The 14,925-nt window shown below is 35.7% G+C and overlaps 1 protein-coding gene across 1 annotated transcript in view; it reads right to left on the bottom strand.

Annotated features, from left to right (window-relative positions):
• Btk (tyrosine-protein kinase Btk29A) overlaps positions 1 to 14,516 on the bottom strand; it is a 40,182-nt gene extending 25,666 nt beyond the window's left edge. The window contains exons 1-3 of the mRNA XM_077441682.1: positions 14,370 to 14,516; positions 13,500 to 13,679; positions 3,337 to 3,556 (exon numbers count right to left, since the gene is read on the bottom strand). Of these exons, the coding sequence (XP_077297808.1) occupies positions 3,337 to 3,556; positions 13,500 to 13,679; positions 14,370 to 14,474 (505 nt within the window). The 5' untranslated portion in view covers positions 14,475 to 14,516. The remainder of the gene's footprint in view (positions 1 to 3,336; positions 3,557 to 13,499; positions 13,680 to 14,369) is intronic.
• Between the last annotated feature and the right edge of the window lie 409 nt (positions 14,517 to 14,925).

Here is a 14,925-nt window from a genome sequence, read left to right as displayed (position 1 = left end):
CAGTGGTAAAACCCGTAAAATATATGACATCATGGTAAAATATACATATATATTTTTATTAATAAATAAATAACTATACAAACCAGATAAAATAATTATAAAAATGCCTTCCGAACTTGAATCATTTTCATATAATGTAAGATTGAAAAGGATGAATCTTTCCACTTTGGAGATGAGAAGAATGAGAGGTGATTTAATTGAAGTCTATACAATTATAAATAACCATTACAATATTGTCCTATGATAAACCTCCTTACGATTAACAATAACATTCATCTGAGAGGTAATTTTCTCAGCCTGCAAAAGTATATATTCACTTCAAAATAGTTAGAGAATCCTTCTTTTCAAATCGAGTGGTTAAAATTTGGAATAGTTTATCCAATGAATTAGTAACTTCTACTTACTTAAATCTTTTTAAAAATAAGCTTGAAGATTTCCTTAAAATAAATGGGTAAAAAAAATATACTTCTTCCTTTTTCCAGTTTATCTTTTGTACATATATTCTCTCCTTTTTTCTTAATTTGTAAAATGTTTATTTTTCTTATTTTTCTCTCCTCCGTTTGAGTTATTCATATTTATTTTCGTTTATTTTTGTTTTTAATCTTATTTGATATTTGTATTATAACTTTATGTATTAACAAACCCCTTAGGTCCATCAGAAATCCCGCCTTTCCCAAGTATTCTTAAATATATAAATAAATAAATAGGTCAGGTTTGGGAGATAATTCTCAAGGAGGGAGGGGGCACCTTCTGAGCGTCCCAATTTAGTTTTGTGCAATGTTTCAGCGCTGAAAAATTTCGTTACACGTTCGAGCAAATCAAAGCTATTCACTATACCATCCGCAAATAAGTTTTATTTTAAAATAGCACATAACTATTCGAGCTATATACAATAGATCCGTACCGATTGATTAAAGTGCAAAAACGACGGAACACAATACAACTTTTAAATTCTAGACGAAACATTACGCAGACTTCGAGGATTGGATAAATAAAACTACCGCAAAAAAAGAGAAAGAAAAACCGAATTACAGCAGCACAAATGGCGATTTAATGACACTCGAACAATTATCATTGAAAGCGAAAGAAAAATGGCGAAACTAATGCAATCAGCGACGAGCTTACGATTTTTCTAAATCCGAATTGCGCAAAAAAAAAAAAACAAAACAACAACACCGAACGTTTAAAAAGATTCTCAATACCGACAAGTTGTTATGCGTGTTATTTTGATTCGTGTGATGATGATGATGATATGGGATAGGTATTGTATGTATAATAGAAGCGAAGCTAGCTAGTCACCGGAATGTGCACGTTTCGACTGTTACAAAACGAGATAAATGCACGTTCGCGTGGTGCACTTGCACATTGGTGAATTTATGGCGTCGCAAAACGGTTAATGGGACTAGCCAAGATGCTGAACGCCTCGCTCTGAAAATAAGGCCTACGACCCGTACGAGGAAACTAAACAAGGATACGCATGGTTTGGAATTCGGTTATATAAATATTTACGGGAAATTTCTTACCGCAAATCGGATAAGGTAATATAAATGATTTATACGTAGAGAATGTTCGTCGTCAGATCCGGAAAGTAGCGTTGAAAAGAAGACTTCGATTGGCAAAAGTTAGTCTACATATGCACATATGTAGTCTCAGTGCAATCGGTTTTACTTGGGACTTGCCTATACGAGATGGCTTGGATGAAAATTTTATAAATCTTGGAAAGGCTTTTCCCCGTTGAGTTACCTTATTGAAAAGGAAGGATCGGAACTGTGAAAGGATAATGACTGTGGTGCAAGTTTTGAATAAAACCGTCTCGACAATTAAGTCAGATAAAATTAGCAAAAAATCAATTTTATAACAACGATGTGCATATTCACAAACTTGGAGAAAATTGAGCAGTTTTTCAATTGACTTTTTGAGTCTGATTTATTTAATTTATACCAGGAAGGCCTAACAAGTAACCCCAATTCGCCTTCCGGCCATAAACATTTGATACAAGTATACAAAATAAAAATATAGCAATTAACATCCACAGAGACATATACATACATACATATGGTCAAATTTATAAATTTGCAGCATTTTTAACAATTTAGCGAAATTCAATAAACACATATCAATTAACATCCAGAGACATTTATGGTCAAATTTGTAAATTTTGCAGCATTTTATACAATTCAGCAAAATTCGAGATTTGCGAGAAAATGAGCAAGGTTACCAATTTGTTGCAACCGTTTCAATGAAAATCAGATAAATTAGTAAATTCTGATAGGAAACGATCGACCTGAAGTCACAAACCTAGGGTCTGGCCAGCGGAAACCAGTGGGATTTGAACCCGTGACCACTTTGTTCAAAGCATTATATGCTAACCACTAGTCTATTCTGCTGGTTGATGGATATTTACATATATGTATATGTATAAACGGCAAATTAATGTGTAATGCTTTCAACTGACGGGCCATGGGTTCATTCCCTGGCCCGGTGTTGCTGGCCAGACCTTAGGTCGATATTCCAGGTCGATCGTTTCCTATCAGAGTTTGTCAATTTATAGCATCTCGATTATGATATAAAAATACACTAACCACTCTGTAAAATGTATTTCTTGAAATATTAGCATTATTGAATTTTTCCATAGATGTCTATATGTATATTACTGTATAAATATAATTATTGTTTATCGATGTTTGTAATTGACCAGGAAGGCGCATTGGGGTTACCTGTTAGGCTTTCTTGGTATATATACATATATATGTATGTATGTGTGGTATTTAGTTTTATAACAGAATAATGCATGTATAAATGATTAAGTTGGCATACACGAGAAGAATGAATGGTGAGGTTGGTAACATGTAACGACACGCTTATACCGTTGCGGAGCTCCGAGTAGTAAACAGTGTTTTAAAACCGCTCAATCTCATTTTACACTACCATCTTCAAGTACACCATACCATAGTCAAGGTTGTACAACTAAAACCGGGAGAATTTCACTGCACGCCACTGCAGACAGAAAATAATCATGTGCACTAGACGTGCGGGGTATAATCTGTTCTCCATCATAAGAAACGTCATAAAATAAAATAAATATAGGTTGGACATGGAATTCATTAGTTAAATCACAAAAATGATATAAAAATAGTTGAGCATGTTTAGATCAATGTTTTTCAAAACCTTTAAACTATATTTTCTACTGAAATAAAGCCTGCGAATGTGCTATTTTTGAAGATTTGCTACCTTTTCGTTGAACTCCTATGCTTGATATAATATTTAACCACACTAGCAAATCTGTATTTATATAAATACATACATATTTATGATTGATGTGAAATGTGTACTCACCGGCTCTGATGGCCCTGATCCAGTCGCTCCTGTCCTGCTCGCGAGCCGCGATCAGATAGAGGGTGTACTCCTGTCCCTGGTCGGCCTTGTATCCGACCTGGAATGGAAACCCTTGGGGATGGTCTGGGGGCGCAACTCCGTCCCCGTGTGCGCCGCCCAGGGCAGCCGACTCGACCACCTGAACGCAGCCGGCTTCTATGCGGCCGCGCTCCTTCCGCTTCTGCAACGACAACAATCGATACGGTCAGGCCCGTGCCGAAAAAGGGAACCAGACGCAGCACTGGCCAGGGGCGCCCGTTCATTCGAACGCAAATCTGGATTAGGATTAATCAAATACCAGAATTCATACAATTTAAACCCATCTAATATATAATTTCGAAAGAGATTTAAAGGTTTGTTGGGAGCAGCGAAAACAAATCAAAGTTTCTATGACGACGACATCGATATCGTCGAATAATTTTTTTTTACAAATAAAAACCACTAGTCTAATATATAATTTCGAAAAAGACTTAGTATGTATGTAAAATTCAATAAAATGAATATGAATATGAATATTTAAATAAAATAAAACTATTCAAATAAATTTAACAAAATGTTTACTATTAGATTAGCCATATTTAAGCTGTTTATATTACAAATACCGAGCGAAGCCGGGTAAACCCACTAATATACGATAACATATTGATGGATTCATCGACTTGAAATACGTCTTTATAAGTACGCGATTCTTATTGATCAGCTCATATGTTTTAACCAATAGGAATTTAGAGGTACAGTTAGGTATGGCCCGCGGGCCATAATGTAGTCCACTGCTGATTTTTGCAGATAAATCAAAACCAAAAAAATCTCTCCATACGATTTCTGGAATGTAAGAAAAATTTTGATTTGGTCTATTTGGTTAATTTAGAAGTCGGCTCGTGTATAAGGACTGGGATTTTGCAGCCGGTTTTTGTATGAAAAAACTTTAGATGGGTACATGCAGTACCCGCAAAAGCATTTTTCACAAACCGACACTGCTCCTAGTACATAAAATATTCCCATGCGGCCGTTATATTAAAAAATTTGGAGAATTTTGTCCATAATTAAACGCGTATATCAATATGAAACAATATCTAGAGTTGCCAAGTTAACCGAAATTAAGATAAGATTTTCGAATGCAGCGCATTTTTTAGTATTTAGTGGGTGAGATGTTGAAGTGGCAATGGGCGGGTCACGTAGCTGAAAAAACGCACGATAGATGGTCGAAAGAAGTACATAAGTGCTCTAATAGTACCCGAGATAATGTAAAAGGGCGCAAGAAAGGCCACAGGGATAACGGGTGGAAAAATTAGAAAAAATGTGTGGGATGAGAACGATGAGAGTATCCCTAAATGCAGACGAATGGAAGTGTGTTGGAGAAGCCTTCATCCAGAATGCCTGTATATAACGATGATACAATCTTATAATCATATGTACATATGTATGTACAAATGGCTGCATATCAAAATGCAGGATATTCGAATTTGATATTAACCCTTTCCACTCGTATGTCGACACTGAGTCGCCAAACTGATTTTGCGTTCCACTCGTATGTCACCACTGAGTCGCCAAAACTTTAAACTCGTTTATATACCATGTATTATGTTCGATTAATTATTTTTGCTATTTATTATAGTATGCATATTTACACTATATGCATAATATAATAAATATTTTCATTTTAAATATTGATTATGAATCCTGAAAACACACGAAATTAATTACAAGCTGGGGCTAACCCTACACAACAAAATACACGAGTGGAAAGGGTTAATACTGCCCGATGATATATTTGGGTCTACGTGACTTGACAGAATGTTAAATGACAGAAAACGCAAATATCGGAAGGCAAAGATCGAAAATCGAAAGATCTTAAGTCGAAAGATCAAAAAAAAAAATGGTGCATGGTAAACGGTCCCGTATTCTGCGCGCGCACATTAATACGGGAGGAAAAGCCTTTTCCTCTTGTTCCCGTTGTATCCTTCTCGCGCAAATTAAGTGAGTATGTACGTGAGTATGTACCGTTTACCATGCACCATTTTTTTTTTGATCTTTCGACTTAAGATCTTTCGATTTTCGATCTTTGCCTTCCGATATTTGCGTTTTCTGTCATTTAACATTCTGTCAAGTCACGGAGACCGGATATATTTATATGTACGTATATATATATATATATATATATATATATATATATATATATATATATATATATATATATTTCTAAATTAATTTCACTATGGTGTCATTACAGAATTGCCCCTAAGACGACAACTATGGCAAACTTTGTGTATATATAAATTTATAATATTATTATAAATTTGAAATTATATTCAAATAATGGTGAGAACTGAGGGTAGGTTGCCAATTTAGTAGGGATCGTTTCAACAATAAAATCAGATAAATTGGGAAACTCTGATAGGAAACGGTCGACTCATATATCCAAGGTCTGTTCAGCAACAATGGATCAGGGATCAAACCCATGACCCATGAAGTTATTAGCACTATACGCTTATCACTGAGCTATGTTGCTGGTTAAATGAAAACAAACAGAACTTTATTTATGAATAAGTAAAGTTCACTATATTATATACCATAAAAATATTAATAAAAACCTGTAAATCATACAAGTGCGAGTAATTTAACTGAGTCTACTATACGGATCAATAATATGCAGCAGTCGAATTCGTATAAAAGATTTTAATTTAAAAAATCCATAGTGACGTCCCTGCACATTGCACACGTTAGCCAGTCAGGTGCATACGAGTGCACACACTCGTTATACGGACTATCGACTCGAAAAGGTGTCACCCATGCCTAAATAGTTCCAACCGCACATAATTGGAAACTAATGCCATTTGCGTCCTCAAACCACTTCCTCGACTCTCGTTCGACCAAAAACGACCACCGAGTACATTAACCCTTTCTATCCCGACAACTCGCCAATAAAACCTCGGTTCATTACCACACGTACATAGGTACTCTAACAAATTCATAATTTTCAAAACGAAAGCATTAATAACAGATTCCAAAGAATCGTTTAAAATTAATATCCCAAGTAGGCGAGGGCATAAATATACATACACCCATCGCTTATAAAATTACCGCGTAAATAAATTAGCGTATATTGCGGCCACTAAAACGTTCAACGAGAGTGGAAGTTGAGTGTTATTTTCACGGGATATTAAATCGAGTACTTTTCACGAACGAATTCCGCGTAGCTGGAAAGCGATCACAATATACGATAAAATTAAGCAGATCTTTCAATTAAAAATATAAAAACATTCATATTTTAAACTCCGTGAAGTGCAGCATCGTGCCACACCCCCCTGTTTATTACAGTCGGTTTCACGACTTCAAACTGACAATGGATCACGTTTTGAAATTTTCAACATGTGTATGATACCGGTCACCGTGGTTTTACAGAATGTTAAATTACAGAAAACGCAAACATCAGAATGCAAAGATCGAAAATCGAAAGATCTCAAGTCGAAAGATCAAAAAAAAAATGGTGCATGGTAAACGGTACATACTCACTTAATTTGCGCGAGCAGGATACAACAGGAACAAGAGGAACATGCTTTTCCTCCCGTGTTAATGTGCGCGCGCAGAATACGGGAGGAAAAGCATCTTCCTCTTGTTCCTGTTGTATCTTGCTCGCGCAAATTAAGTGAGTATGTACGTGAGTATGTACTGTTTACCATGCACCATTTTTTTTTGATCTTTCGACTTAAGATTTTTCGATTTTCGATCTTTGCCTTCCGATATTTGCGTTTTCTGTAATTTAACATTTTGTCAAGTCACGTAGACCCGTATGATACATATGTACAGTAGCAATTTAATTTTACAATATGAAAAAAAAACGCATTTTTTGGCCGCTACTGTACATAATCTACAAGAAAATTTGATCATTCGAATAACTGTGAATAGAGGGGTTCTCAATCGAGGGCGAATTCACCCTTAGTGGAATTTGAAGGGCGTTCGAGGGTGATACAATTGCGATGTAATTTATCGAAGGATAAGTTTGCAAGTGCGAAATGCTTCTTCAATTAAAATTAAAACAAAAATCAGTAGAATATGATATTAAAAAAAAAAAACAAGTAGGTATTTTTTGTTAGAAAGAACACACTGGTATGGAATAAATTACGCTAATTTAATAAATAATATCTAATTGATTATATCAGATGTTCATGAGAATAGTCCAATAATTAAAAATATTGTGTCTAAATGGGTCAAATTATACAATTGCCAGTATAGAGACTTTCAATAACAACCTCTTTTTTTAATTTTAAATTGATACGACTATTTATAGAGATGATTCATATGAATTAGAAACCACAACATTTTTCATAAAAAATCTTTAAAGACGTTTATATAAAATAATTAAAAAAAACTTAAACTAACAGGGCTGTGGATACCAATTTTTAAAAATCTGATATTAAACGGTAAATTTTTATCTTTATGAATATACATGAAACAAATAAAATGTACGCATTCGTCAAATATCAGACCTCACCTCAATTTGATCTAAGCATAAGAAAAAGACAAAGATAGAAACACTGCGTATCAGATCTGTATACATAGGGTGTTGGTGAGTCACTCTTACTCAGTGATTCAATAATCATATAAGTTAAGTAACAAGTAGATGCGATTAACACGCACAGTGGAATTTCGAAAAGACTCTGACTTAACAGCCCTGATCAATCGAGTGTGTATTCAACTAGTGATGGGTCAAATATGAATCAAACCGAAGTGAAAACGGTCATTAAGACAAATCGGCAGGGTCGAGCCGAGTAATGGGTCGGAAGGAAGGGTGTGGAGTGATGGGGGCGGTAAAATGATCGAATGGGTCGAGCAGGTGAGAGTGTGTACCCAACAGTAGGTCAAGAGGAGAGGAAAGAAAAACAGAGGAAGTACAAAAGCAAGGGAGGAGATGGGGCGTGTGAGGGATGAAATGGAGGAGGAAATGGTGAGCTGGGTTGTGGGGAATATGGGGGTTGGCGACATACCGGATGGGTGGGTGTGTGTCCTGATGTGTGTTAGATGTGCCCCGTGTGGTGGAGGGGGCGTGTGTGACCGACAGCGGAGAACTGCCGGCTGCCGGCGACCGGGGGCGCAGTCGCTGTCCGGCGCCTGCGCCCTCCGACCCCGAATCGTATCGACGGACACGAATAACCCGCATACGACCGCATCCTCAACCCCTCAAATTTGCTTTAGCCGAACGGACGGATTAAACTTTGCGAATTATGTTCGACGTAGAACTAAGCTATTCGCGAAGATACGCCAGATCTGTACCGCAGTGTTCCTACGTAAGTCTCACCCCTTGAGTATTTTCGGTGATATTTTAATTTGTGGCTATTTGCAGGTACTATATCTGCGAATTATTGGCTATTTGCAGGTACTATATCTGCGACATGCGCAAAGTCTTCTGCGCATGCGCGTGAACTGTCACTGTGTTTACTGTTAAAATGTTGTTTTAAACCTCTTAAAATTTAGTTCGAACTCGTAAAGTGACGTAGAGTAAAAAATATAATCCAAATTAGTTATTAATTGTTAGAAAATTATTATCATATACAACGTATAATACCAACACACGTACAAGTACAAGCCGCGAACTAGCTAAATGATATAAATACTATATATAAAAACGGACTGTCGCTAAATATATATATTTGTATATTTGTGATGGACGATCAACCATCAACCAGTATGGGGAACAATTTTTTTCACATTTTTCATTTTTTTCATTTTTGTGTTTCGGGCGCCGCAGGCGTTTGGAGCATTGGGGGCTAAGGCCCGGGGCGCCAGTGGCGTCGGGGGTGAAGGCCCCGGGGTGCCGAAGGCGAAGGCATCGGGGGCGCTAGGGGCGCCGGAGGCATCGGCGGCGCTGGGGGCGAAGGCCCCGGGGAGCCGGAGGCATCGGGGACGCTAGAGGCGCCGGAGGCAAAGCCCCCGGGGTGCCGAAGGCATCGATTGCGCTGGGGGCGCCAGAGGCGTCGGCTCCGCTGGGGGGGCGAAGGCCCCGGGATGCCGAAGGAATCGGGGGCGCTGGGGGCAAAGGCGTCGAGACGTCGGCGATGCACAAAACGTAATTCGTAATTCGTATTCACTTCGTAATTTGTCATTCGTACATCAAATTTCTTTCCGAAACCAGTCGATTCAATATCTTTACTTTAATTTTTATTCGAGTTCAGCGTGTTAACTGTTAAAATTTTGTTTTAAACCACTTAGAATTTAGTTCGAACTCGTAAAGTTACGTAGAGTAAAAAATATAATGCAAATTAGGTAATATTATTAATTGTTAGAAAATTATTATCATATACAACGTATAATAACTACATACAAGTCTTACAAGCCGCAAACTAGCTAAATGATATAAATCTATTATAATAACGTGCGAAGTTTATTTGCCTCATGTATAATGAACGATTGATTAAACAAGTCTAGCATACATTATATGTAAGAAATTATAATCGGATTATAAGTTCACGCGCATGCGCAGAAGGCTTTGCGCCTGTCGCAGATATAGTACCTGCAAATAGCCAATAATTCGCAGATATAGTACCTGCAAATAGCCACAACCGATATTTTATCCTTGTACTAGCTGAACCCGGCATGCGTTGCAATGCCACAATAACGCACATAATTCCCGTTCCCATTTGTCGGAAAAACGCAGACAGCGAACATTATTGAAATTATTCAATTATTTGTTTATTTTACCATAACAACGCATGTCGCGACGCGAAAACATTTGAAATTATTGCGTTGCAATTTCACTCATTCCCGTTTCCGTTCCCATTTTTGGCCGTTTTTTTTTTTTGACAGTAAGCTTCCCGAACATGCATACAATAAATCCTGAAAGTTCCATCGTACAATAACGCATGCAATTCCCGTTCCCGTTTCTCAATGCGTTTCGATAAGTGAATGTTTCAGTTTCAAATTAATACTTAATAATCAAATTAAATTAAAGTATAGGAACGCATACGTGACAGACAGGCAAACATTGATTTTTATATATGTATATGTAGGATTGTTACGAGTAGTACGTAATGTAAGCGTTGGCATGCGTGCGCGCAAGTTGGTTACCAACGTACACATTTCCTTAACTACACGCTGGCGCTTCATACTTTCGCGTCGATAAAACCGTAATTACGAATATTATTATTGAGAGGTTTTTTCCCGTTTTTTTTTCACAGTAATCTTCCAATTTCATCAATTTCATACAAACAATATTTGGCCGCGCACTACAGTGTCGCGTCGTGGTCGCATAGTGCTGTCAGGCCTTTAGTTCTATCAAACTGAACTTAATATCGGTGACTAAAATGCTTATCGATACGATAGTAATACATCATCCGGAAGTAATACAATTTCTCTAGAGAATCGAGGTTTTTTTTATGTATTTCTCAGAAATTTGTCGAAAAAATAAGATCGTACGAATTAAAAATTATATGACACTCCCATTCACAGCTGGAGTCTACCTAGGCATACTGTGCCGTACGATTATGTGTGTCTGGGCCTTAAAAGGGTCTGAAAACATGGGAAGATTTACATATGTGTTCGGTCTCCAGAAGCTATAGGTAGAAACCAGTGGCGTGCCGAAAAAATCTTCCTGTTTTTGTCACACACACTTTTTTTACGTGTGTGCGAGCAGGATAGGATACAAGGGAACTTGTTACTATGTCACCTAGTCTCCTTGTATCCTGCTTGCACACGTAAGGCTGTGCGACAAAAATAGGGGGATTTTCACGGCACGTCATTGGTAGAAACATTGGTGTCGCGTCAAACGTATGCGAAAAATGTATGAAAACTTATTCGAAGTCTTGAAGAAACCGTAACAAACGAAACTATGGTTAATTGTAAGGATGTTCATAAAGTAAATGTATTATGTACATATATAAATAAATTGGCAACAAAGACGAAATAAATAAGCATAAAACAGCAAGGTGTTTTTTAATTTCTTCAAATGAAGGCATTTTGCGTTTAAACATAGTAAATGAGTAATTGTGATGTTTCAAAACCATAACGCAATAGCAATGTTTATTTGATTGCATATCATCAAGGTAGTTTAATCAGCTGATTGGGTAGTTAGTACATGTTTACAATGCATACAAGCTCGGGATCATCTGCTTCATAGTTTTGAAACATCCATATATAAGAACATATAGGAATGACTCCGATCATATCAGTTGAATTCTAAAATTTAATGTACATAATAGCAGGATAGCTTGGTGGTTGCGTTAATCCTAACCACCGAGAGGTTGCCAGGTTCGATCCTGTGGGTTGACCTCGATTGAAAAGAATTTATTCAGAGTATTTCTATAGTGCTGCTGGTGAGACTTGGATATTTGTGACTCCAAGTCGATCGTTTCCTATCAGAGTTTGCCAATTTTACTAATTTCATTGTTGAAACGTTTCCTCGTCAAATTAGCAAAAACCATTTGATCCACTATGTCACCACTATTTGAATATTATTTCAAAATTTATAATCTATAAACTTTTATATGTGCAAAATTATTACCATAGATGGCAACCTGATAACGGCATCTTGACAAAATATAATATTGGGTCCATTGGCTACGGCCGCCTTTCCCGAGTATAAAATTTTTGCATGTAACAAGAAAGAAAGGAAAGGCGGTCCAAATTATTTCAAATGAATTTGTAAAGGAATGCTTAAAAGCAAAAATCTATTTGGACAATTTTAAATTGATTAAATTGGCCTAATACACGCAATTTTGACTAAAAACATAAGGTCAAATACTAGTAACTAAATTGATAATATCAGATAAGGCATACATACATACATATGTATGTTATATCAGACATTACAATAAGACTTATACAATTGAAATTAGTAATTTCATTAATCGGTTCGGCATAAATTTTCCTTTAATTTATAATGAAGATAATATAAAAGAAATAAATAATAAAGTAATACAATTAATAAAAAATTCGCCACTTGTGAAATTTTCTTAAATACTTTTAAATTTTGTATGATTGGTCTATAATTCTGACATTCTTTCATGCTTACGTATAACAATGACCTTTTTGTTTAGGGCAGGGATCCTTATCATAAAGGGCTTGAATACAGACTTTATACAAAATATCTTTAAAACCCATAAGTGGTTAACATACGTTCCAGTGTTAAAATTTCTAGAATGTTAAAAATAATGTATAATAGAATCTGTTCTCAAAGTATTTAAAATATCCTCATTCTAAAGAGAGATGGATGTATCATATGGAAATTGTTTGGATACATATAATATGTACAAAACAAAGTTATTTTTCGTTTTTTTCATTAATAAGGCCTATATATTCTTAATAGGACAGATTTTAGATTTTTTACAGGGATGGCATAAAAATTATTTTTTTATTCATTTATTCTTAATTTTGACTTATCAGTAAAAAAAGTATTGGGGTTAGAATTCATGTTAATCTAAGCAATGTACAAATATTTTTTATACATAAATTAAAATCTATTTATAATCAGAACATGTCAAGTTTAAACTTCATATTTTTTATTATTTATCTTTTAGTGACAAAATTTCATGAATTACAAGACTAATTTACAGATCACAAAACTATAAAAAAGACAGCAAAAGATAATATGAAACTATGTAAATTTGAACATCTATTTTAAAAACTTGTTTACTTTTTCTATTTACTTATTCTAATTTCGTATGTGTATTTTTTTTAAGTGTGATATTATTTGATACACAGAAAAATAAGATAATTTTCAGAACTTTTCCTACATAACAGTGATAGCGATGCTAATATAAAAGTTTCAATATTTATTAGGCAATAACCTCAGTGCATTAATTTATTTTCAATTGTGTAAAATAACAGATTACACTATTTTATAACGTATTATTAAAATTAACAATTAAATAGGCAACAGAAAATGACAAAAAACCAACTAAAACAATGACAAAATAAAAATGATTATTACATTTAATTTTAAGATCTTACTTACCTACTTAATTGATTCCTTCCTTAAGCGGCACAAAATTAAATGTAAATTTAAGATATGTTACACGTAAGTGATATGTTATCAAACCGGTAAAGCTACATATGATAAGTTTTAGCACATTTGAATTGTATCGGTATTTTTCGACTCGATACTACTTTAAACTGTATGGAAATTATTTTACCTCTCCTTCGATATCGTAATAAGTGAGTCCCTTTCTGGTGAGAATGAACCATCGTTGCTTGTAGTTCACAGGCGTGAATCGTTTCTTATTTTGGGATCTCTTAGTCATCATCCCTTGTCGAATTATTTCCTCTCCTTTCTCATCTTTACCGGCCCCGGCCATATTTTGCAAAATCAAACTCTGAAATAAAGAAAATATAAAATAAGAAACGGAATCCTGATTAGTTACAATAAGCATAGATCAGATTTAAACCTATTTTAGACACGTAAACCAGATGTAAAATAATAAACAATTTATATTTTCCTTTATGTCAGTAATATTTATGATTGTCAATAAAAATTGAATATGAAACGTTTCTAAGGTATGATTTTTTATTCCTTTAGGTTCGGTAGTAAATCATTTCTATTATATCATATGTATATGTATACTTTATAAAATCATTTTTCGTAATTTTTGAAACAAAAAAAAATATTAGTAAAATGTTGACGCATTTTTGATTTATTTATTATTTTGCATATAAAAATATTAAAAAGAAATCAGCATCCATTTTGATTTTTTCATATCGGAAATAAATGACAAATAATAAAACTTAATTCCTTTGTCTTTTAATAAAGAAATTGAAATAAAAGTGAAATAATTTAAAGACGAAACAAATGAATCGAAACCGAATAGAAGAACAGTAGGAAACGAGGCAGAGAGGAAAAGGCGGCACTCGGGGAATGTTGTGATGGTTGTATTTGAGATTGTTTACTTTATTTAGTAGCGGAAAGGCTCTATTGTGGAATTCGTTCAAACGTCATCACACAGATGGTGAATGGGGGGCTGAAAGAAGGGCGCAGGCGCGCGGGCGGGGGGAGGGGGAGGGCTGACCTGAGGGGGGGGCGCCGCGAGAGGGGTGGGGGGGGCGGCCGGAGCTCCCGCCGAACCGCCGCCTCCGCCACCGCCGCCACCGCCGCACACAGCCGGCATCACCATCCGACACTGCAGCCAACACCACACTGACCCACCACCACCATCATCATCACCATCATCATCATCATCATCACCACCACCACCACCAACACCTCGTCTCCTCATCCCACCTCCTCTTCATCAGCACTCTCATTTTAATAAACCAGGATTGTATCGAAGGCGACACAGAATTACTTGTTTATATTTCAAGTTTATTCCCTACTAGTGGTGCTACCTGGCTTCGCTCGGTAAATAGAAAATGGAAATGCAGTCTATTGAGAATACCGTCGAATCATGAAAAAAATTCTTCATTTGTGTTTTTTATTTAATTAATTCGGAAAAAAATAATATTATTTAACGACCGACGAATCACAAACGTCTTTGACTAATCCAGCCAATCAGAAACGACTTTGACGACAGCCAATCAGAGACAAATTACAGACGCCGTTTCGGTTTTATATTTAAAAATATGGTT

The sequence above is a fragment of the Arctopsyche grandis genome, chromosome 11 (assembly GCF_051622035.1).
Source record: "Arctopsyche grandis isolate Sample6627 chromosome 11, ASM5162203v2, whole genome shotgun sequence".
Taxonomy (NCBI): domain Eukaryota; kingdom Metazoa; phylum Arthropoda; class Insecta; order Trichoptera; family Hydropsychidae; genus Arctopsyche; species Arctopsyche grandis.
The sequence above is the reverse complement of the archived record's forward strand: the minus strand, read 5'-3'. Positions and strand labels throughout refer to the sequence as shown.